The 24,855-nt window shown below is 42.7% G+C and overlaps 1 protein-coding gene across 7 annotated transcripts in view; it reads right to left on the bottom strand.

The window, feature by feature from the left end:
- The window catches only part of EPHA5 (EPH receptor A5), a 305,046-nt gene that overhangs the window by 146,064 nt on the left and 134,127 nt on the right, over positions 1 to 24,855 (bottom strand). For 6 of the 7 annotated variants that reach the window (XM_019534208.1, XM_019534207.1, XM_019534206.1 and 3 more), the window contains exon 3: positions 8,691 to 8,846. The exons of the other annotated variant lie outside the window; for it this stretch is intronic. In XM_019534208.1, the coding sequence (XP_019389753.1) occupies positions 8,691 to 8,846 (156 nt within the window). The remainder of the gene's footprint in view (positions 1 to 8,690; positions 8,847 to 24,855) is intronic. 7 annotated transcript variants of the gene reach the window in all.

Genomic DNA, 24,855 nt, shown 5'->3' with positions numbered 1-24,855 from the left:
AGGATGGTAGAACCATATATACAGGTGATCTTCAGGACAGTTCTGCTTATTGTTCATTGAGTGCATTGTGATGCACAAGGGAAAAAAGATAGCTTATCAAAGTTGCGTTTAATTGCAAGCATAACTGAAGACTGGGATTTTCCAAAGAGCATTAAAATCCCATTTGGTTTTTGTGGAAGTTGAGTGCAAAACTGTGTTACATGCCAAAGTTTGAATGTACCTCCTTGGAAATTAGCCCCAAGTGTTTTCATCAATCCCAAAGTGCATTTTATTTCAGACTTTATTAATGATATGTCCTAGATGGCACAATTCTAGCCCTATTATTATAGTTATACACATTAAAATATTTAAATTTCATAATGGTGGAAAATTGGGAATACTTCTTAAACAATAAACATAACCCTTAGTTCTTAGTTTTGCTTTTCTATCTGTGAAATGGTTAAAATTTGAAAATGCAAATAGAATTATTTTACAAAACTGTAAACCTGTTTTGCTGAAGTTGCATTAAATTCTGTAGATCAGATTGTAAAACTGCCTGCCTAAATTGGACAAACTGACAGGAACAGGTAGATGTGCTCATGTGTTTATATGTGCATAAATGTAGGGTGCCACTGGTGGGGATCTGGCTGTGTTTGTCTGCTCTGAGTCCAATGAGGTGAAACTGAAGAGGACAGGAAGACCTCAATCCTAAAAAACACATGTACAGAACACACAGCTTTCAAGCCTGAAGTAATATGGGTTTGGGTCAACTGCAGAGCTTAACACATAGTGTATTGCAGGCTTTTGCAGGATTAAGGCCTTGGTGCTTATCTTCAGCATGGATTTAATTCCTAGAGCTAAAGTCCTTATATCAGTCATTATTTCAGATTATTCAAAATGAAAACCAAAAATTAAATGGATACAAAGGAACAGAGGGAACTTGCATGGATTCTGGGAACTAGCAAGTGAGGGTTCTACAAAAGATCTGTGTATCTTTACACTTAAAGTCTCACAAACTACACCACAGGGATCCAACACTATTTAGCTTATGGCAACTAAGCACAGGGAAGAGTCAGAGCTATTTTCTGTCCTGTCATACTCATATTGATATAATGGTAGCTAAGCAATTTGGGACTGGAGTTGTGCAGCGATATATGCATTGCACACAGGTACTTCTGACCAGTTAAACTGCCCATTTTTTCTACCACTGTGTAAATGCACTTTTTACTGCTACGAATACACCAAGAAGAAAAAGAAGTTAGGCACAAGAAACACTTATTGGACAATGTGTCTTTAACAGGAGATAAATTATTACTTTACTAAGTCGCCAGAGGTTTTTACTTGCTGTGTACAGAAGAGTCAGCTGCTTTTCTTGAAGGCTTAAAAACATCAATTTCAATAGCAATGCTTTGAAGTTAGTGGCACTCCATAACCCATAAAATTAGCATTCTCAAAGGGGCCCTAAGAACAGTCTTTAGTAGTCTAGATACCTAACAAGTACTATCTGAAGAATCCTGAAACTGTGCTCCAATAAAACTTTGAAATATCACAGTGGTAAGAACAAAATGTTTTATTTTTTGAGGATCAGGGAGCCAAGATCTGCTCAGAAGCTACATATTTATTTTTGACCTCTCTTTGTCAAGGACAAAGGAGTTGTTTTATTGAAACACAATTTTTTTAATGTATCTAATTTGTACATTAAGCAGATATATGGACTTCTGTAAGTTTCACCATCCCTGGACATGTTTAAAAGGCTTAAGCAGACCATACCGACTGAAGACAAAACCTGTATTGTTTTGATGGAAAATCAAACTGTTTCTTTGCTGAAATAACATGTCAACATACAGACTGTAAATATATTCTGAAAGACAAATTCTGCCTACCTGTATAGAAAATTCACTTTAAAATTGTGGATTTCTTTCTGACGGCAGAAATGTATATATAATATTCCGTTTCAAACTTCTAATCAGTGCTTCATTTTATGCTATTTAGAACTTCTTAATTATGGCCTTGAAATGCAAAAGTTTACAACATGATGCTTTTTAAAAAAAAATTGTACTGATCTAAAATGGAAATGATCCTCAGATTTTTTTAAGCTATTTTCCTCCTGCACAGTAAATAATAGTTTTCACACAACTCTGCAAATACACAATGACTTAAACATTTGCACAGGCTGACTGGTAAAATTATTCCAAACATTAACTGAGCAACATGAATTTAAAAATCCCATTAAAAATATTTTACCTACTAATGTTACAAGTTGCATTTAAGAAACAAAAAAAAGTAAAAATCAAAACATACTTATTTTGATTTGCACTTTGTTCTTGACAATACTTTGGGCCAAACTCTTGACTTGCTGAAGCAGCACTTACGCAGCCATGTAAATAGGATTTTTGGCACCTGGATAGCTTTTAGGTTTGACTTCCACCTCAGAATGGGATTGCTTAGATATGAAGGTAGAGGGTGAACTGCCCTCTACCTTTGCAGCATAATGTTTAGGGTACTTCCTCAGGGAACAAGATACTCAGGTTCTGGGCCCCGTTCACACAAAGATTATAAACATGCATCTCCTGCTTCCCAGGCAAGTCCTATAACCACCATGCCATGGGTTAGGTGTTTCCTAGTGCCCTTCCAGTCTCTTGCTGAAGCTGACCCACTGGACAACCAGGAAGGGCTATGGGTAGAAAGCAAGCCAGAGTAAGCATGGCTTACTAAGAGGGACTCTCCCAAAGAAAGAAGGGCAAAGAAGGGGGAGCTGGGTTCTGGTTCCAGCCTCTGCCTCCAAAGGTGGCAAATACCCACCCCACTGCTGCTTTATCCCAATTTATCTAATGGATATTAAATGCAAGGTGCAGAAAAGTCACTGGGGAGCGGGGATGAAAACCCCAGGCCTTCTTCCTGCCAAGGAAGCATGCACCTCAGTAAGCCCCGCTTTTTCCGGCTTGTTTTTCTTTTGGTTCTACATCTCTCCTTCGCCTGGCTGTCCAGAGAGCTAGCTTAAAGAAGAAGAAGGCCAGAAGCCACTCTGGACATTATTTAGTCTATGACATGGTATTTAGGATCCTTTGCTGGGAAGTATGAAATGCAGTGAAGAGGCCTAGAAACCAGATACCCCATTTCCTGGGCCACTGCCCCAACCACTAATCTGTTGGGGTAAGAGGGCCACTCCTCCTCCAGGAAGAAGTTGCTAATCATAGTCTTATTCCAACTAAAACTTTGTAACTGATATGGACATGTACTCAGGAGATTCAGTTCCATCCCAGAACCTTGTTGACCACCAGGGAGCCTAAAGCAAGAGTACCTATACAGGTGGAAGTGAAGTCTGACATCTTTGTCGGTGCCAAAAATTGGACTTAGGTGACTATCTAAGTGTCACCTAGCTAAGAAAGCTGAAAAAAGATCCTTTGTGTATTGCCAACTTCTCTATGATGGTCTGTCTGTCAGTTTACCTTACTGTTTGTGGGGGTATGGCACATAGCAAAATGGGAGTGCAAAGGATTTTTTAATAGAAATATATATGAAGTGTATATATAATATACACTATATATTCTATTTATTTAATAGAAAATATAAAAAAAAAAACCCACAAAAGGGGCATAACAGGTGTATTCCTTAAACCTAATTTTAATGTGTCATTTGAAATCAACTACATTAACTTGGCATATTAGCATATCGTTGGTATCATTAGCTTCTGAAGATGTGAACAGTACAAGTGTGATGGCTTTAACACATCTAATCATAACACAGGACGTTTTTCCTATATGAAAAAGAGCAACAAGCCACAAAAATGTGTCAGTGATTGGCTGTTTCTGCACATGGTTGGTTTTGTGATTTCCATCTGCCTAAGAAATACTCCAATATCCTGGCTTGTTTTAACTTTACTTTTAATGAAATTACAGTTGTATTAAAAAAACAACTGCCTGGGAAATAGAAGTAAATGTCATTCTCTGAAAGGTGCCTAACAGAATTAAAAAACCCTCTCCCAGTGAATTCCAGTGAAGGTTGGGCATATAACCTCTTAAGCCCCCTTTTCAATATCAAAACCTAAAAGTAAAAAGATATCTTGAGCATCTTAATTTTTAAATGCTCTTCCATGTAGTACCATGAACTCTTGGTCTGATCTTTCATCTATCTATAGTTTTGATGTAGCATCACCTACTGCCAATGCTGTCTATAAGTGGCTCTACCATCCCAAGGGGAAGAGCTGGACCGTGAATTCTTGGGTCAGCTTGCGGAGGCACTTAAGGCAAGGTATGTAGTTGTCATGGGTGATCTAAATTACCCAGACATCTACTGGGAGGAGCAGTCGGCCAGGTCTGACTGCTCACGGAGGTTCCTAGCTGAGATACAGGACCTCCATCTAGCCCAGGAGGTTCACAGTCCCACCAGGGGGAATACCCTGCTGGACCTGGTCCTGGCCACAGGCGACGACCTGGTGAGGGGACTCCAGGTCCTCGACCACCTGGGTGATACGATCATCACTTGCTGGAATTCACCATCCTGCAAAGGGTGTCAAGGGCCTTCAGCAAGGCAGTAGCCTTAAACTTTAAGAGGGCCAACTTCAATGAGCTGAGGAGATTAGTGGAGGAGGCACTACGGTCCTGGAGAGTAGGGCAATTGGGTGCCCAAGATGAGTGGTCGTTTCTTAAGGAGACAATACTCAGAGCCCAAGGAGCGACAATCCCAACAAGAAGCAAAGGGGGCAATAGTGCCCAAAAGCCCCCCTGACTCACCAAGGGCATTCGTGAATGCCTGATTTCCAAAAAGGAGGCGTACACCCAGTGGAAGGGAGGGGCTATCACCAAAGAAGAGTATACCTCCACCACTCGGGTCTGTAGGGGGGCTGTTAGGAAAGCTAGGGCTGATATGGAACTAGGTTTAGCATCAAGGATAACTAAAAGTCCTTTTTTAAATACATAGGGAGAATGAAGGTGGCCCCAGGTAATGTGGGGCCCCTGCAGGATATGCTTGACAATCTGGTGGTTGCACCAGAGGAGAAAGCAGAGCTCTTTAACAATTTTGTTGCCTCCATTTTCTTGTGCAGGGACTCCCCTACCGAGATTCAGGATGGACACAGGAAAAACTCTGCCAGGCCTAGGGTCAGGGAGGGCCGGGTTAGAGAACTTCTGGAGGGGCTGGACGTGTTCAAATCAGCAGGTCCAGATGCTCTCCACCCCAGGATGTTGAGGGAATTGGCAAGGGTTATCATAGGGCCCCTGGCACAGCTTTACAAGCACTCGTGGTACTCTGGCCAGGTGCCGGACAACTGGAAGAGGGCCAATGTGGTCCCCATCTTTAAAAGTGGGAAGAGGGAGGACCCGGGCTGGATTAGAAAAAAAGCCTGGATTGCAAATTGGCTGAGGGGTTATACTCAGAGAGTGGTGGTGGATGGGTCATTTTCAACATGGAGGGAAGTAGGCAGTGGGGTCCCCCAGGGCTCAGTCCTTAGGCCCGCACTGTTCAATTTCTTTATTAGCAACTTGGACGACAGGGTGAAAAGCACCCTGTTTAAATTTGCAAACACCACCAAGATTTGGGGTAAGGTGGGCATGCTAGAAGGGAAGGACAGATTACAGTGGGACCTGGTCAGGTTGCAGGGGTAGGGAAATGAAAATAGGATGGGATTCAATGCTGACAACTGCAGGGTGCTGCCAGTAGGAACCAGCAGCATACCTATAAGCTGGGGAACTCCCTTCTCAAAAGCACGGTGGCAGAATGAGATCTTGGAGTCACTACTGACTCCAAGATGAACAGTTAGTAGGGTTAACCATACCTCATCCTGCATCCACAGATGCATCACAAGCAGGGCCAAGGAGGTGATCCTCCCCCTCCATGTGACACTGGTCAGGCTGCAGCTAGAGTACTGCGTCCAGTTCTGGACACCACACTTCAGGAGGGATGTGGACAGCATTGAGAGGGTCCAAAGGAGGGCCACTTGCATGATCAGGGGGCAGCAAGGTCCCCTATGAGGGAAAGTTATGGGACCTGAATCTGTTCAGCGTCCACAACAGAAGGCTGAGGGGGGACCTGGTGGCCATCTATAAACTTACTAGGGGGGAACAGTGGGGTTTGGGAGAGACCTTATTCCCCCGACCACCTCCCGGAGTAACAAGGAATAATGGCCGTAAGTTGCTAGACAGTAGGTTTAAACTAGACAATAGAAGGCACTGCTTCACAGTCAGGGTGGCTAGGAATCTGGAACCAACTTCCAAGGGAAGTGGTGCTGGCTCCTACCCTGGGGGTCTTTAAGAGGAGGCTTGATGTTTACCTGGCTGGGGTCATTTGAGCCCAGTTTTCTCTTCTGCCCAGGGCAGGGCATCAGACTAGAAGATCTACAAGGTCCCTTCTGACCCTACATTTAGGAATCTAGGAATCTAGGAATCCCGGGGACAGGACTTTAAACAGCAGCACATCTGAAGTCAGTTTCTGTTCTACAGACTACACAGCAACATATTCAGTGTTCCTAATTTTGACCTTATATCAACTGGCTGACCTGAGCAAGCTGTCCCTTATGAGCGCATAGGTGCAAAGAAGAATGTTTTTTCTGAGCATGTCTACACATGTGCATTTACTGCGCAGTAACCAAAATTACAGTGCAGTATAGGAGTGTGCCTGCACATGCATGCCTATACGTCACAGTATATATGATGACTTGCACCAACTTGACTGTAAATTTGATACCTGATACCCACCTAATTAGTTATTGTGCAGTAACACATGTGTAGATCTGCCTTAATGCACAGAAAAGGAGAAGGACATTTTCAGGATTTAGTCCCAAATCAGTCCACACACAGCATTAATGCACTTTAAAGCCTGCATGTGTAGATGCCAGCCTATTCCCAACTACTACACAACAACTTACCGCACAGTAAATTTAAGTCAGCATAAATGCACATGTAGATACACTCTCTGTGCACAAGAGGCTGCTGGCTCAGAACCTTTGCTTTGAAAGGAGAACCTGGCTGCTGGCCTCACTAGCCTAAAGCACTAGGAACCTATCATTATTGTCCTGGCCCAGAACTGTTTTACTCCCGTTCAGATCTTAGATTTTCTCTTCCCCTAAATGTCTTTCGGTTCATTCATTTAAGGCTAGAAGCTATGCCTGGACTCCTAAATCACTTCCCTGTTTTGTTTCCAGCAAAGAAAGTCCTAGCAAAATAACCAGAGTAGATATGAGTAGGCTGCTATTACACACTGGTTTTCAGAGGGTTCTGAGAGTCTGCCTTTTTCTTTTGAAAAATAGTTCCTGATAGAAAGTATCTGAGGAAATGGAAAGGAGAAGTCACCTCTTTGCCTATAACCAGATGTTTTAGATACCCCTGTCCCTCCTTTCCTTTCCTTTCCTTTCCTCTTTATGATTTACTAGAATTTCTACGTGCTCCTTTGCCCAGGAACTCAGTTTTCTCCCAATCCCTTTCTATGCCTCTTCTAGTACAATATTGTATCTGGAATATTGTGTTGTTCCCAAACTAGGTCCCAAGCCAACAAAGTCTTATATATTGTAGTAAATTGACTTCAGCAGAACTACTCAAAGGGTGAAGTTAAGCATGGATGTGAGGACAGTACCAAGCTCTGACATAATACTTGTACCAGGATAGCTTTGTCAGCAGAGCCCCTACTACAGACACAGCCAACCCTAGCAGGCAGCATTTTCTATCAGTGTAACTGCACTGGCTCCATGAACAATTCAAACTTAGCTGGTAAAATCTCTCTTCTGTCAGTGTAGATGCACCTTCACTGGAGGCTTTGCTATTAAAGCTCTCAGCCACAGGTGGGTAATTTTACACAGTACTTAGCTGGCAGAACAACACCAACCAACTTTGTAGTGTAATCCTGGCCTAAGCCTTTGCACATTCAGGGCATCAATATTTAGAACAGAAAGTGGACCAGGGACACTTCCATGTTTCCATTCTAGGGAAAAGAGGGCAGCTAGGCATTTTAGAGGAAAGGGACAACGTTAAACTATTCCTTTCACTTTTCTTCTCCACTCTAACTCCAAAAATCCTCTCCTCTACTCCCAAAGCACCCCCAGTGCTTGCTATTTCCCCCTTAAAATAACTTCACCTTCTTGATCCATTTAACTTCAGGGGTTGGGGCCTGTTTCTTCATTGCAGCTTCAGATAATCAGTTTGCCTGGCCAATACAGATTAAGTGCAGGTAGCTCAGAGCACTACACCCCTCCCTCATCATTCCCCTGGTTGCTGAGTCCTAAAAATTGAGTTACCTTCAATAATAAGTATCACCATATATATTGTGTCTATATCTGTATCTAAATACCCATATGCATATTTACCTGTCTATATAGAGAAATGCACTGGTAGCTGTATGTACATGTGCATGCACACATACACCACCATGCACACACCCACACACATACACCACACACAAACACACTACGATCTTGGCAATGTTATGTACACAGGGCTGTTGCTGGCTAAGAGATGGTATATTGGCAGTTCTAGAAGCTGCATATTCAGTTTTAGCTGCTACATTATGTATATACCTACTAGTGCAGATGCTTCTCCCATACACTGGTATGAAGTGGGAGTGATTTGGAGACGTCAGTGAAACTGCAGTGGTGTAAAACTAGTGCGAATGAGTTCAGGATGAAGCTGAATGCCTACGGAAGCTCCATTTCTTTTCATCCTTGTGCCTACTGTTTATATAGCAACTGGTCAAAAATATTTTTAAAAGATACCGCTTGTGCTTACTTGTACAGGCCATTGTAGGTGGGTCTGATTCCCTTCTGAAATAGTGTTCTTCACATAGGCAGGAGGTAGAGGCTTCCTCCAGTGTGTAGCTGTGTGGGGGACACTTGCTGCAAGATGGACTGTGGGGAGAAGCCTTGAAAAACCCAGGTCTGCAGACTGTAAGAGAGGAGGCAGAGACTAAGTTTTCTCAACATAAATCAATCCCTTGTCGTTTCCTTTTTAAAAACATAGAGTTAAAGAGATGAAATCAAACACTCATAAGGTATCTGGCCCTGAATTACTGAAAAACACTGGAAGAACATTTTCATGCTAAGAGTTGCTATATGTTTAAAGTATTTTTGCAGAAGAGAATGTAAATGCTTTGGCCATTGATTTTTCTAGCAGCTGCCTTTGTCAGGTATTTATTTTTCTTGGTGAATGTATTAGAGTTAACAGATCTTCTGGCTTCTCTCTCTGCTTTGGAAAACATTAAAGTATTGCTTTTTCACTCAATCTTAGAGGAATCTTAGGAGAATGGTGAAATATGTTTTGCAGTTTTCATTTAAGATGCCCTGTACCCAGAAATCAATGTCTCAGCAAATAAAATAATAATATAGTTCTGTAAAGGAGGGGATATCTCTACCGACAGCTTTAAGACATTCTAATAAGACTATTTCCCCAGGGTTGTCTTCAGAAAACCTGTGATGAATTTTGAACTGCTACAGAGAAGACAGATAGCTCTGGGTATGCCCTGCACTAGACATGCTCTCTGTATAATATATTCCCTTTAGCTGTAATGTATATGTATGATGGACCTTACAGACTTTAGCTGAGAGCTATTATTTTTGTTCTTTTCCCCCCACCCCCATATGCTGGACAAGGGTCATTTTTTTTCTTCCTCTGGGAGCTTGAAGTGAATACAGGAATTTCTTGTTTCCAACTTCAAAGTGCCATAATCACAGACTCTGAGTACCTTGGTTTGGATCTAATATTCAGACACATTGAGCTCTTCCAGCCAGGTGCTAAGCTAAGGTTTGGCTTAGAGGTTTCATTCTCTAAGATTTGTCATATGGATATGAGAACAGAATCTTATCATCGCAATGGGTAAAATGTTTTGTTTTGTTTCCCCCTCTCCTCCAAGGAAAGGAAACCAGGCCAACACATGGAGACTGTACACAGCTGACCAATTTCTATTCTCTGCATAGGTGTAAGATTACCAGGATGCAACTCTTCTCACATCATATCCTCTTTTACATTGGCTTCTTCAGGCTGACCACTATAGCACTTGTCAATGAAAAAAAGCTAGTCTTGATCTGACAGGAAAAAAGGGAAATTTCTTTTGGAAACAACCAGTCTTTCTAAATTAAAATTACTGCTACTGCAAGTAAGCCCTGCTGTGTGGGCGAGCTAGTTTGTCACTACAGCCAGGAAGAACTGAGACCACACCAAAATCTGTTTTAGACCCAAAAAACTTTTATTCTGGGCCCACTTCTTGCATTTTTCTCCATCTAAGATCTCTTTGCCTTTTACAGAAAACATCTGTCACTTCTCTACTAAATGACCTTGATAATCAAAAAGAACTGGCTGGCCCTGGGCCCTCTGCCCCTACCATCCCCACCAAAAAAAGAATAGCTCCCCGATTATGTGACTGTACTAAAACGCACCCAAAAAAATCTAGTTTCACCACGTTACCATAGTGCAGAAAGGGAATAGACTTGGACCAATAAACCATGGGTGACTAACAGACTTTGCTCGCTGACAAACCTTGCACGGTGAAGCCTTGGTCCCTGACTGTGTCTACTAAGTTGGATGATTATGCTGATAATCATTTCAAGCAAGTAGGATGTGAGGTCTAGTTAATTAGTTCCAAATAGCAGGTGCTGAGCACTTTTGACAAACACGGCAATACACTATCTATAAAAAAAACAATAGCAGGTAGCCAAGGCATACAGTAAGGTCTGAATTTATTCCCAGATTTGTTTCCAAAGTACTCAAGAACTGTTCTTGTGGTTTATCTCATTATAGCCAACTTTTTCCACAAAATTCAGCCCTGGTTATTCTTGCCCTATTAATAACGATATATTGTGTTACTGTACAATATCTACAGAGGTCCAGAGAAAATAGAAAAACCCCGAGAGCTCCTCCCCACCCTCAGTTTGTATTTCAAAGCTAAGCCCAGTTCACTTGCACCCGGCAGACAGTAGGGAAGAGGAAATGAAAGAGAAAATGCACAACATATAACAAGGGCAGCTGATGTCTAGAGTGTACAAGATGTAATTAGCCTTCAAAAAGGGCTTGAATTTATCTCATTATGTCTCATCAAGAAAGACAGAAAATCATTACGGCACAAGTTTAGCGTGCTTCTATTTTGTGTAAAGTAGCGAACGCAAGAAAAGTCAGTTTTCTTTGACAGATTTTCAACAAGGTGCAATTTGCTAATGACACTGAGATATCAAGCTCTACTTGAAGAGAATGTTTTGTTTACATGAATAAACATGTTACCAGCAAATATCCCCTGATGCAAACATCCCATAATATCTATATACTATTTTAATAAGACACATTAAATGAAAATAAAACTGCACCTGTTTTCACAGTTATTGGAATATGCCTAGGGCCAGATAGCACCCCCTTGTGGAGTTAAACAAAACAAAAAACAAAAAAGGGCAGGTATTATACTGAAAAGAACACGGTACAGCCTCATAATGCAGATGTACCAACATGTTATCCAAAAGAACAAGTTTATCAAGCCAAGGAAGAAAATTTGTGTCAAACTCCTAAAATTGAATTTGGCTCTTGTTACTGCTATCCTGCACCTGGCTGAAGGGCTACACGTATGTTAAGCTTCTTGAGGGAGACCATTTGGGGTTCTGGGCTCCACTGAGTTAAGTATAATATTGTATTGTAAAGATACTTGGGTATCTTTATTGTGCAGCCTGTTTTTTTCTGAAAAAAACTCCTAGCTGGCACCAGTGCTGCACTTGGCAACCTCGCAATACTTTTCTCCTTTTCACATGTGCACCTGGGGACATTTAAGGGTGCATGTAGTTTTAAAGATGACTTTTTGCAACTTATTGCCTATAGAAAAGAATCAGTAAATCTGTACATTGCTCCACGAGGGGCCGAAGAGAAGCATCATTGTGCACAGAAGTGTTTATGGTGCAGGTACTGTTCTAGGATGCATTCATTTGCTTTCCTCCTCGCGCAGCATGTGGGAGCTTCCTGTATCCTGCAAAAATACAGTAGCCACGCCCAGATCTGAATCTCTTTTCCAGCTATCTATGCCATCTTGCTAACAAGCGGCACTGCTTGCAACTCCTCCTATATTAGGAATCAATTAACTTATTCTAAACACTTATCAAGCCAGCTTTATTTCTGGTCCAAGGCCCTGACTCACCAAGACACTTAAAATCTTACACACTTCAAAGGGATTATTCAAAGTTAGGCACCTGGCACACAGTTAGGGACTATTCAAAGTTATGTACCTCTCTGAGTCAGGCAGAAAGTTAATGTAGGTCTGCAGTGCAACACTCATGATGTCACTTTCCAGCAAGATTACAGCTCCCAACAGGAAGCTCAGAATTTCTACTTTTAATTAAAGCCCTCTTCTTTAGGTCTGGCCAGATGACGCATTTACACTTGGGTAACTGGACTTTACACCATTGCAGACAGATGATGTAAACCATTACAGCAGTGTAACTCACTTGAGTCCAGCGTAGAATCACCTTGGGAAAAGTCAGCCAGTTTCTCCCAATGTAGGTGGTGTTTGTTGACTTCCATCCAAGGGGAAGCTATAAGCTCAAATCAAACAGGCTGCTACTTCCTCCTCGTCACATGGTAGTGAGACACTTTATAGTGCCTACTGAGAGTACCTATCCACAGACAAGTGCTCACCAGCCTGTTCTCAATTTGGGTGTAAATTATATTGGAGTATAATTGCAGATTGGCTGAAGGGTCGTACTCAGAGGGTGGTGGGGGACAGGTCATAGTCGACCTGGGGGGAAGTGGGCAGCGGAGTCCCCCAGGACTCGGTCCTTGGGCCTGCGTTGTTCAATTTCTTTATCAGTGATTTGGACGAAAAGCAACCTGTTTAAATTCATTGATGATACCAAAATTTGGGGTGAGGTGAGCACGCTAGTAGGGTGGGAAAGACTGCAGCAAGACCTGGATAGATTACAGAGGTGGGCTAACAAAAACAGGATGCGTTTCAATACTGACAAGTGCAGGGTGCTGCACTTGGGCAGTAGTAACCAGCACACTTATAAGATGGGAAATGCCCTTCTTGAGAGCATGGAGGCAGAAAGGGATCTTGGAGTCATTACTGACTCCAAGATGAACATGGGCCAACAATGCAAGGTCACGGTTGGCAGGGCTAACCAGACTTTGTCGTGCATCCACAGGTTCTGTCCTTTTGGCAAATACTTGAGAGATGCTTATTAAAACACATATCCTAGATATTATAGGGGTGCAGGTTGCTGCCTATATCCTAGATATTGCAACAAATGAACCCTATTCTGACTAGCAAACTGGAACATTGGATATGACGGGGACAGACTGTGTGGAAGTCTAGTCTATCACAGAATAACATACATGACTGTAGAAATGAGGACACAACCCATAGCCCCACCCAACCATGCACAGCCTCATATCGGAATACAGCCTCCATCACCAAGCAGAGGTGCAATGCACTCCTATTCTGAGAGAAGAATACTTGTAGTGATGGAACCTATAGGATTCACTGTGAGCTGGCAAGAAAGCAATGAAATAGGCAACTGACACAAGCCCTATTGGAACTGTAGAAAAGAGGGACAGAGAAGTACTCAGTGGTCATTTAACTGGAAGCTGACCACCCTCAGAATCACAAGTTCAGGATCTATAAAGGCCATAGGGTTGTTGCAACGGATTTCTGGGAGACCTAGCACAAGGTCCCTGGCAGCCTAGGAAGGGTGATATGTATGGCTATGAGGACAAGAACAAGCAAAAGTGTGTATGGCTTAATGAAATGGCCCTGGAAAGCAGGAGGCCTTGAGTCCTAGCCTGGAACCTTACTCTCAGTGAGGCAGAAGCAGTGGCCTCCATCTGTTTTGTCCAATGACTATTACATTCAAGTAGCAATGGCCCTGTTATAAAAGCAGCGGTAAAGAAAGGTCTTGCAAATGTCTAGCCTGTTGTGTGGCAGTTAGATCACTGTACTGAGATGTGCTGCAGGTTCAAACCCCTCTAGGTGATGTGGGGCTACAACTTGAGTCTTTATCTTTCTCAGTCGGTGTCATAACTATTTGGCTACTGGGACTAAAAAATAGAAGTTGCCCACCTGCCACCTCCCAAAATTGACATCAGTTATGCACATATGTACCTGGCCAGTATGTGCCCCAACTGAGCACGCTCAGTCTACATGCTCTCACTTATACATCCGAAGCTAGAAAATAGCCACTTAGGGGCACACATGGAAATTAAATTCAGAACCTGGATCAAATAGCTATTGAACTAAAGAGCCAATTTGGGCTGCAGTAATTGAGTTCTCTGTTGATCAGACTCTGGGCAATGTCCAACCCACACTCACCAGTGCCTTATACATAGGGTAGCCATAAGGAAATCCAGGATATCTGAGACAGTGAAACCCCTGGCCCCACAAATCAGTGGCTCTGCTACAGGCAGAGGCAGAGGCTTGCGGGAAGGGGCATGGGTGCAGTCCAGCAAAAGGCAGAGCTGCCTGGCAGCCTCTGTGCCAAACTGTGCCCTGCACCCTTGCCATTTCAGGACTTCTGTTTAAATGTTGACCAACCGTCTGGGACCAGCCTACAAAATCTGGAACTGTCCTGACAAACCAGGATGTACGGTCACCCAGCTGCAGGTGTAACTTGGGTTTTAGAATATCTGATGAGTTTTCTGCTGCCATTCAATTTTAAAGTCTCTTAATGCAGTATAAATGCCTTTACTGAAAATTGCGCAGGTCCCCGGGGTTTAATTCCAATAAAATCTGACTTTATTCTGCTTTATTTTTATCTTGCTGTTTCTTATTCAACAGGTTTTAGAAGGGTACTTATCTGCACCATGGCAAAGTTGTTCATGTTAACAGCAGCTCCTCCTGCATCAAGAGGGAACAAAAACAAGGAGAGATAAGAAGAGTGGGATTTCCTCTAATTTACTCTAAGTCAGTTAAAGGAATTCAAATAAAGTTTTAAGCCGTTAAGAACACCTGCTTCTGTCTTCCTAACTTTAGAACACATGCCTCCTTAGGTGATTAACAGCCACTGGCGTGTGAAAATAGTCTTTAAATAAAAACAGCGGCTGAAGAAATAGCTATTTTTAGAGGTAGCAAATGTGCCATAAGTCATCCACAGGCAAGGTGGCAGTGCTAGGCACGAACATAATGTGCTTCTGTTCAGAAAAGATTTAGTAAGAGCACATCAAAGTTCACCTCTTTTATTTAATTTTTATACTTAACAAGAAAAGCAAAAGTCTTCTGCATGGGCTGTTAAAGGCTCTATAGCTTATGGTGGCACAGGCACTCAAGCATGGGTTGGGAAAGTGGAGCACTATGATGAGAAACAGCAGTAGAAACCTATTAGTCTTGGAATGCTATGGAGTGCATCTTCTAACAGGCAGCTACGTTAGGATGTGAATCACTGCAAGTGGCAGACAAGAGCTGAAACCTGAAACCCTGCTAAAAATTGTACCTTAAAACTCAGAGCAAAAGCAGCAACAAAAATTGTCATTGGGAGTGTTTAATGCCAGCTCTTTGTAGTAATGAGCTGAACTTTCATGTTCAAGGTAAGCATCAGGAGACAACAAGCTACCAGGAAACACCAAGGAAAAAAAACTAAGGAGAGCAAGAGAATAATGTCAAACAGATGTGACAACTGTACTGAGGCTGACTGATACTTGGATTTTCTTCCAAAAATCTTAACACTGCATGACTTGACTTGCAACTGCAGATGAGTAACGGTTTTGCTACTGGGCTAAGGACTGAGCTGAACCCCCTGGATTTAATTCTCACCCCACTGCAGCCATTTTCTACAGTAAGGTGCACAAAGCCAGCAGAGCTGCCTACCTGGAATTCTGAATGTGTAGGCAGAACGGACCTTTTCTTATTTCTTCCATGCTATTGGGCTTTATTACCAAAGATGCCTCTGGAAAATCCTCCACATTAAATGCAAAGATCGCCACACAAATGCCAGCATCCTTGCTGAAACCTATGTTATCAGCACTAAACCGGTGATACTCAAGCACCAGCATCACTGGACATTGTACACCGATGCCTGACTTTCGATTTCTGAAACAAGTGCTCTACTCCCACTTTAGTCATAGCCTGAGATCTTGCAGCAGCCAGAGGAAATGCTGTAAGGACACACTAAAAATCTATCTCAAGAGAATGGATGCCAACATCAAGATCTGGGAGAAGATGACTGCTAATTGATTCTAATTGCATGGCAACCTCAACCAAGCAACAGCCTGCTTCGAAGGAAAGCAACTTGACCTTGATGCAGACAAGAAAGAGAAGAGGGAAAAGGAGAAAAATCATTATGCAAATGAATCTGTGGCCCATGGATTGGACTCTTAAGTCCCCTCAAGGCCCAATGAGCCCCCGTAGGAATCATCATCAAATCAAGGGATTGCTGCCACTGCCAACACTATCCTAGAGCCTGAAGGCAGGGGCACTATTTTAAATCTTCCTTTGCTTGGATGCACGTGTCAGACCCACGTGTCAGACACTTTATGTCCCTGGTGTTCCCAGGTATAGGGTCACTGGAATTCAAACTACTGCCAACACACGGGCTCCCAAAACAGAAAAAGAGGTAAGACATGGCATCATTCCCTCCCCTCAGCCAGGCTACATGGCTACTACAAAGCAGGATGCAAGCTATTCCCTATTCCAGGCTAGTTCAGAAGGCACACTGTACCTACAAATTCAAAGAGTTGTGAAGTATTGTACTTGTCTGAGCCCTCCCTGATCTCACTGGATGGTGTACCTCCACAACACTACTCTCCTATGACAAGATGAAAGCAAAAGCAAGTGTTGCAGACACGAAAGAGAGACACCCTACTGAAGTTCCCTATCTGACCCTTTAGCAAACATACCCTGAAAAGCTGTACATTGCTCAGTCATTTCAGAATGCTTTAGCTCACTTTTAAATGGTGGTATTTAGTCAAATGAAATACTTTACCACAGGCTAACATATTTATCAAGCAAACCCAGTTTGTTCGGATCCCAAATGTCATGTACTTGTAGAACACAAAAGATCTCAAGGCAAACGTTTGACAGCCAATCTTTAACAGGCAAAAATCAAAAGAGGGTGAGATATGCACAAGGATATCCTGAAAAAAAAGCCTGTTCTACCAAGTCTGTGAAAAGAACCGTAGGAAAGTGACAGCAGCAAATGAATCTATATGGTGAATTGAACTAACATATGGCACAAAGTGTAGTAAAGTGAGACAGTGTTAACCAGCAGGAGGGCACATCACAAGCAGAGAAAGAAAGTGTTGCAGACACAAAAGACAGAGACACTATTGAAGTTACCAATCTGAGCCTTTAGCAAACAAATCTATTATTCCCCAAAAGCTGCTGCCAGAATGACTGCCTTAGACACAAAGAAGAAATAACTATTGCTATAATTACATTCACTCAAAACAGAATTCCCAGCTGACCCAATGGTCAGCAAAAGGCCAATGCAACATTTAGTACTGTTACCATCCCTTGGGAATTTTCTCCAACACCCAGATCATTGTTTCACATGACTGCATCAAGTTTCATATCAAAAAACAAAATGAAATAGAAAAAGGAATTTTCTAGCTCTCATGACTGTAGAAGAAAGGTTGTAGCCATGATCCAGTGAATCCTCCAGCTTCAGAAAACTAATAAAACAACCTCCCATGCATCCTCCTCCTAGAACTCTTATAATTTTAGAGTCCCCCAATCACAATATTTGACAGCAAATTGGCATAAGGTTCATCTCAGGCTTAAGGTTCATCTCCAAAGTCAAGGAGGAGTTGGGAATTAAGTGATGCAAAAACTGTGTCTGGACCTTTCTGAGGGACTGAAATTAATCCACATAGATCAGGCACCAAAAATATCATAAAAAATAATAATTAGTGAATGGAAGCCTGGGGCATAAATAGACGTATGTTCTAGTGCATAGAACATTATGCAGCCAGTGCCCCTGGAACTGCCACACTCCCTGTGGCCTGTCACTTTACATCTGGTTTTCTGCTGAACATTTCTTTGTCTTGTCTATCAGGATTGCAAACTTCCTAAGGCAGGAAGTATCTCTTACCATATGCATTACCTCGACCTACAGTAAAGGAGTCCAACTCTCTTTCAGGATCTCTAGATACCAATGCAAAATAAATTAAAGAAAAGTGGGCTGGTTGATTTGTTTGCCCCAAAGAGTTATATCTGCTATATTATACACATTCAGTTGGCTCTAGGCATAAGCACAGGTAAAGAATCTGTTGTCTGTATTCCGCAGAACGAAAAAAATTATGCCTAGCTAATCAACTCTGCCGTCATTAGCACATCACTCTAGCATAGGGAATGTGCCTGCAGATTTGTGGGATTTGAGAAAGAACAAGCTACAAATAAAGCAGATCCTATTCGGAGTCTCCAGAGTTGCCTTGCCTTTAAGCATTTTCCCGCAGAAAAGGGGGCTGAAGTCTATTATATCTAACTCAAAAAACCCCAAAAGCCATAGCCCTCTCCCTTTGTTTTTGAAAAAACCTTTTAAATATGGAATCAATTTGAGCAGCTGAGCTGCTCCAAGCCTTGATTTGTGATAATGACATGCATTTTACTTAAAAAACAAATGTGGCAGATTGTCATGGTGTCTTATAACCAGAAATATAAACCAGATGATCTCTGAGTCCTTTCCAATAATGTACAGGAACTGGACAGGAAAACCAAGTCTGTTCCTGCAGAATTTTGCAAGCAGGTTGTTAAGAACTAATCCTGCACTTCCTAACAACTCTCCTTGAACTGCAGGCCAGCATGGCGTCTGAGACCAACAATGTAAAGCTACAGGAAATGTGTAGAATTCCCTGATAATGTCTTCTTTCTGGTTGGTCTCTCTATCTGCGCTAGTGCATGTGTGTGTTAGTCTCTCTCCCAGCAAACCTTGGGATTTGGAGGGAATTAAGTAAATACCCACTAATAAAACAACATAATTCAAAGCTGTCACTTTGCCTGATGCTGTGAGACTTCCCGGAATCCTCAGGCAAGTCAAACAACTTTGCTTCAATTCAAGATCTCTTAAACAGTTTTTTAAAGCAGTTTTATGGAGCCGGTTGAAGAAAAGGGTCACCTGACTGCTTTGCACTGTAAAGAAAGTACAGACACTTATCTTCAAGGTAAGTTTACCAGTGAATCCCAAGTGGGAATATTCTTTTACAGACCTTATTCCTTAGACAATATGGTTCTTTTTTATGGTAATCTGTCCAATTTTACTTCCATCTAGGTTGAGGGGCACAACCTAGTATTAACCTGTATTGCGCTCTGAAATGTCTTCAGTTCTAAATAATAAATCTAGAGTATAAATACAGTAACTTAAGACTTTCACGGCCCTGAAAGAGGAGTTTTCCACCATGCGAGCCACTAAATTGTCATACTTCAATTGGATGTACCAATAAGTAAACCAAGTCTTAACAGCTGTTAATGCCATTAAATTGTTTCTTCAAAACTTCATCACGTGTCACAGTTGGCACGCCTACATGAGACACTTACTGCACATTAGGTTAATAACACTGTGCAGTAGCGTGGCAGCTAAAAAACATGCTAATAGCCTACTGCACAATGTTATTAACCTAATACACAGCAAGTGTCACAAAATAACCATGCACCAGTGCTACTGTGCAGTAGTTACTGGGCATTCAGTTATTACTTCATTAAGGAAGTACTGAACTAAATGTGCAGTATTTAAGGTGCATTAATGAACATGTAGACCCACTCAGTATGTCATATCTCAGGAAAAAAATCCTAAAATCAACAATGTTGCAAACTACAGAGACATCTAGAATAAAACAGTTCTGATGTAACTTCCTATTGCTTTATTGGGAGCCCAGGGTGCTTTATTTTGACTGACTTTGTTTTAAAGATTTTAGATAAACGTTAAAAGCAAAATCTGCATTGGGCATAAAATAACAGCAATGTGTTAGAGAACTGGAGAGAAGAGAGGAGGTTTATCCTGGCACATAAACAAGAACTTTATCATTTTGGTTTGATTTCATAAAAGCAAAAATTAATGCCAATACTGGAACCGGGGGAAGAGGATTGTTGAAAGCACTCGATATTGTCCTAATTCTGCTCCCACTGACTTCAGCAGCAGCAGGGTGAGGCTAACGCTAAATGCTTTTGAAAAATCACATCCCTGCACTTCCAGGCATGTAGCCATGCCTGGCACGAAGGACAGATGTGTGCTAGATGCCAGGCCCTCTTATTACTTGCAGCCACAAAGTCTTATTGAACAGTAAAAAGAAATTACAGTCTCATTTTAGAAACACTGACCAGACTAGAGATGTACATAAGTACTTGCAGACTTTACCTATGCTGAAGAAGCAGTTGTTGGGTTTTTTTTTTAGCATATTTAACTAGCTCCTGTTGTGTTATAATTATACAGCTACTCTAATGGCCTGACTAGTAAGTAGCACTAGACAGGAAACACATTTTTTCCACTCAGGGAATCTTTTCAAAATCTCAGTTCTGCACTCCTTCCCCCTCCCTCCCCCTTTCCCCTGCCTTTCAAAACCTTTCAAAGTTTTGCATAAGCAAAGACAGGCCTACCCTAGAAGAGTTCTTATCCCATGGAGGGGTACTTACCCGGGATGTGGAAAAATGCCCCAGCAATATTGAAACTGAATTTCCTCCAGCTTGGTTGAGTGCCCTGACTAACAGGGTCTACTGAAAGTGGCTATACAGCTTTGTGGTTTTGCCCACAAATTCACCCAGAATGCATCTTTCCTGATGACAATTTAGCAAAAACTGGAATTCTGACACAAAAAGATCTGCTTTTGGCATAATTTCCTGGAAACAGTTTGTCCAGATCTACAACACAGGAACAGGTACCCAATGATAACACTGCTGGCAGTCCTATGAAGTGCTAAGGCAATGGTGAGAGAATTTACAGAAGCCACAGTGAAAGTTCTGATGTATGGAGCCCTTCTGGCTTTGGCCCTTACAACTGTAATCATAGTCTCATAGTTAGTAGGGTCAGAAGGGACTTGAGCAGATCATCAATTCCAACTCCCTGCCATGCCAGGAAAGAGTACTGGGGTCAAATGACCCCAGCGAGGTGATTGTCAAGCCTTGTCTTAAAGACCCCAGGGTAGGAGCCAGCACCACTTCGCTTGGAAGTTGGTTCCAGATCCTAGCCACCCTGACAGTGAAGTAGCGCTGCCTGATATCTAGCTTAAATCTACCCTCTGCCAGATTGTGACCATTATTTCTAGTCACTCCTAGGAGTGCTCAGGGGAACAGGGACTCCCCCACTGCCTCCTGGTCCCCTCTGACTAGTTTGTAAACAGCCACTAGATCCCCCCTCAGCCTTCTCTTATGGAGGCTGAACAGGTTCAGGTCCCGTAGCCTGTCCTCGTAGGGCCTGCCCTGCTGCCCCCGATCATGCGAGTGGCCCTCCTCTGGACCCTCTCCATGTTGTCCACATCCCTCGTCAAGTGTGGCGCCCAGAACTGGATGCAGTACTCCAGCTGCGGCCTGACCAGCATTGCATAGAGGGGGAGGATCGCCTCCTTGGACCTGCTTGAGATGCATCTTTGGATGCATGACAAGGTACGGTTAGCCTTCCTGTGTCCCCACTCTGTCAGCCCATGTTCATTTTGGCATCAATAATGACTCCAAGATCCTTTTCTTCCTCTGCACCTCTACTCATCTATATTGATTTGAATATGTAGTCATTGGAAAGTTATGCAATATGAGCCACTGTGATGAAAAATATAATACATCAGGCTGCTATTTTTCAATGTTTGCCTTCATACACACACACAGACACGGGTGTATGCTCCCAAATCTGGTGATATTTCAATGGGCTTGTTAAAAATATGATTGTTACATTTTTTTAAGCACCCTAACCCAAAGTTCATTTCAAAATGCAGCCATTTGCCATAGCTGCCAAATTTTGTGCCACTTCGTGCATGACATTTTCTGCAAAGCACTTAACGAGCTCATCTGCACATTTATATATTTGCCTGTAACAACATTCAGTTAATGACATTGGCACATCTTGCCTTAAGGGGTGTTGGGGGTAGGGTACAAAACTGGACTATCTTTGGCAGTCAGAGCTGTGCCTGGCTTTTTGGAGAACATGGAGGAGGAAGCTAGGAGAATGCTAGAATAGCAGGGAATGGGGGATTGGCTGGACCTGGAATAGAGCTACCCTAGGAGACTGACACATAGCAAGTCCTGTCAACCATGTGCATATTAAATTCAAACTCCCTATGTGGCTACCTGCTGCCTGCAAGGCCACGTTGAAAGCTACCCTTGGGGGCTGGTGGTTTCCCGGCTGGACACTCAGGTATCTCTCAATTAATTTGAATAACCACTTAGCTAATAGTCACAAAGGAAGAAAAAACTGATTATAGTATGTGATGCCTCAGGATTCTGCACTCCCCCACTTCCTTTTTTTTAAATAAAGAAGCCATCAGCTTCAGTGACATTATGGAAGAGATATTAAACACAGAAAAGTGTTTAAAGTAATAGCTCTCCAAGCAGCTGTACTTTGATCTCCTTATTTAAATCAAAATAAATAGCAAGTATAATTGTCATAACAGAAAGGTATCTTACACAAGGTGCCTAAAGCATAATCAGTGTTGCAACATGATCAGCAAATAAAAAATGAGTCATGTTAAAATGATCATCCAAGACAGGAAATCTGCCTGTCACCAGTGACAAAACTAATTAAGGGTTACAGTTTAAGTTCCCTCCACAACACCCCAAACGGATGCTCAGGAAGTCACTGTGAACTCTGGACTGCCAGGAAACCAAACACCTTTGGCATTACAGCATCAAATGTACTTCAATCTATTGCCATAAGGCATAATCCATTCTTATCCCACACCTCCCAGCCCCTCATACCCACAGCTCTAATAATAAATACTCATACCCTTACACTTTTGTCAGTGATTACTTTCAACTAACAACTTCTGAAATGGTCCCTTTCCTCCCCCTACCACCCTACTGTGCTGTGTTAGTATCCCTGATCCCACTCCCTTGGCTCCTGAGATGTCCCAGTGACCAGTCTTCCAAGATGTCAAAGGAAAGAGGCAGTCAGTAGCTGACTTCAGCACCTCTGCTTTCTTGGGCCTTCAATACTGCTTTATTTTCTAAGAAACCCAGTAGAGCAGCCTATTTAATGACCATCCCTCCTTACTGTCTACAGGGTATCATATTGAGGTGACCCTGTAACTGCCTGAACTGCTGCTACCTGGCTTCACTTAACACTGCAGGGAACTAGGACTGTAATATCATTAACTCCTCCTAATGGGGATAACCTGGGAGAAAGAGGCAACTCCAGGTAGGTCCCACCAGCTACGGGAGACAGAACCTCCACTAAACAAGTGGCTAAGGCCTGGCTGAAGCACAATGGCAAATTCCATAGCAAAAAACTGGAATACCAAAGTGCCTGGGTAAAAAAGGCCGATTTCTCTTGCCACAGGGGGTGCATCCCCACAAGTGCCCACATGTGGTTTGCAATGCCTCAAACCTATTTGAGGCACTGTGAAATGTGGTGCATATGTTCCAGTTTACTGTGCTGCTAGTTTGCGGCGCAGGAGTTTTTTCTGACACCATGAAATCCCAGTGTCAAAAAAAACTGAAATAAAACAGTGCAGCACATACAGAAGCAGCGAGCGCCACAGGAAACTGGAGCTTGGCCAACCAGAGTCATACTCAGGCTCCAGCCAGGCTCCAAGCAGCTGGCTCAGTACCGCTGCTACCCTGGAAGGCTCCCAAGATCCCAGGTAAGGCTGCTGGGGTCAGCACAGGTGCTGGCCCCAGCCTCCTCTACCCCACCCTAGTCTATTTGCCATGCGCCAGAGTGTGTGTGCAGGGGCATGCCCAGGGACAAACAGCAGCAGCATAAATATGTGCTACTGCTCTTTGTCCTGTGGGAAATGCGGGCCCTGCATGTGCACACTCATGGGGATGTGCCCAGGATATGTAGAGCTCTTGTGGAGATTAAAAGGGAAGCTCACATCTATCAGAGCTGTAACAGGCTTTCTGAAGACTCAAGCAGACATTACCATATCAGTTTGAATCCATGGATTCCTACCAATTAGTTACTAAAACTCCTTCCGACACATAAGCATTTAAGTCATGTTTTCAGTTGTTTCCCCCAACAACACAAGGGCTGTAACTTTACTATTTTTTTGTAAATGAAAGCAGATTTGTCATGCAATCACTTGGCTCCAGGAGCTAGATCTTTAAAAACAAATACAAGGACACCAAACAACTCTAGCACCTGCCAGCAATTTATTACAAAATATGATTGCCCACATTTTGTAATCATTCCCACATGAGTAAAGTGGTAGAGCTCCCCTTATTTCAATGGTTATCCAGGATTTCTAATGATGTAGCCAAGACTAGAATATTGTTTTATATATGCACAAGATATATATGTAGTGAGGAATGCAACCTTGAATCATTTGTTGTTTGTGCAAGTCAAATGTCAGGCACAAAGTTGTATTAATAAAGGTACTTTTTGTATCATTTTACATTACTTTCTCTTTGCTATAAATGTTTTGATTTAAAATTATAGGTCATCCTCATGAGTAAGTGGTCTGCCCAACTTGAGAAGGTAGCTGGCTGATTTTGCAGGCAGATCACAGGGCCGCCTGCCATTTTTGAGGTCTTATTGTGGCTGCTTCCCTCCCCTCAGCCTCTGATTGGCTGAGAGGCCCCGGTAGCCCTGCCCCTCACTATCGATTGGCAGTGAAGGCTGTCCATCATGTCGCCTCCACCCCTTGACACCAATTGGTGAAGGGGGATGAGGCTACATGATAGATTTCATAGATTTCATAGACTTTAGGGCTGGAAGGGACCTCAGGAGATCATCGAGTCCAGCCCCCTGCCCAAAGGGCAGGAAGCCTGCTGAGGTCATAGGATCCCAGCAAGATAAGCATCCAATTTACTCTTGAAGGTGTTCAATGTAGGTGCTTGAACCAACTCCACTGGCAGACTGTTCCA

This window comes from Crocodylus porosus, unplaced genomic scaffold, assembly GCF_001723895.1.
Source record: "Crocodylus porosus isolate Cpor-Errol unplaced genomic scaffold, CroPor_comp1, whole genome shotgun sequence".
NCBI lineage: Eukaryota > Metazoa > Chordata > Crocodylia > Crocodylidae > Crocodylus > Crocodylus porosus.
Note: the sequence above shows the minus strand (reverse complement) of the source record. Positions and strands in the feature narration are given on the sequence as shown.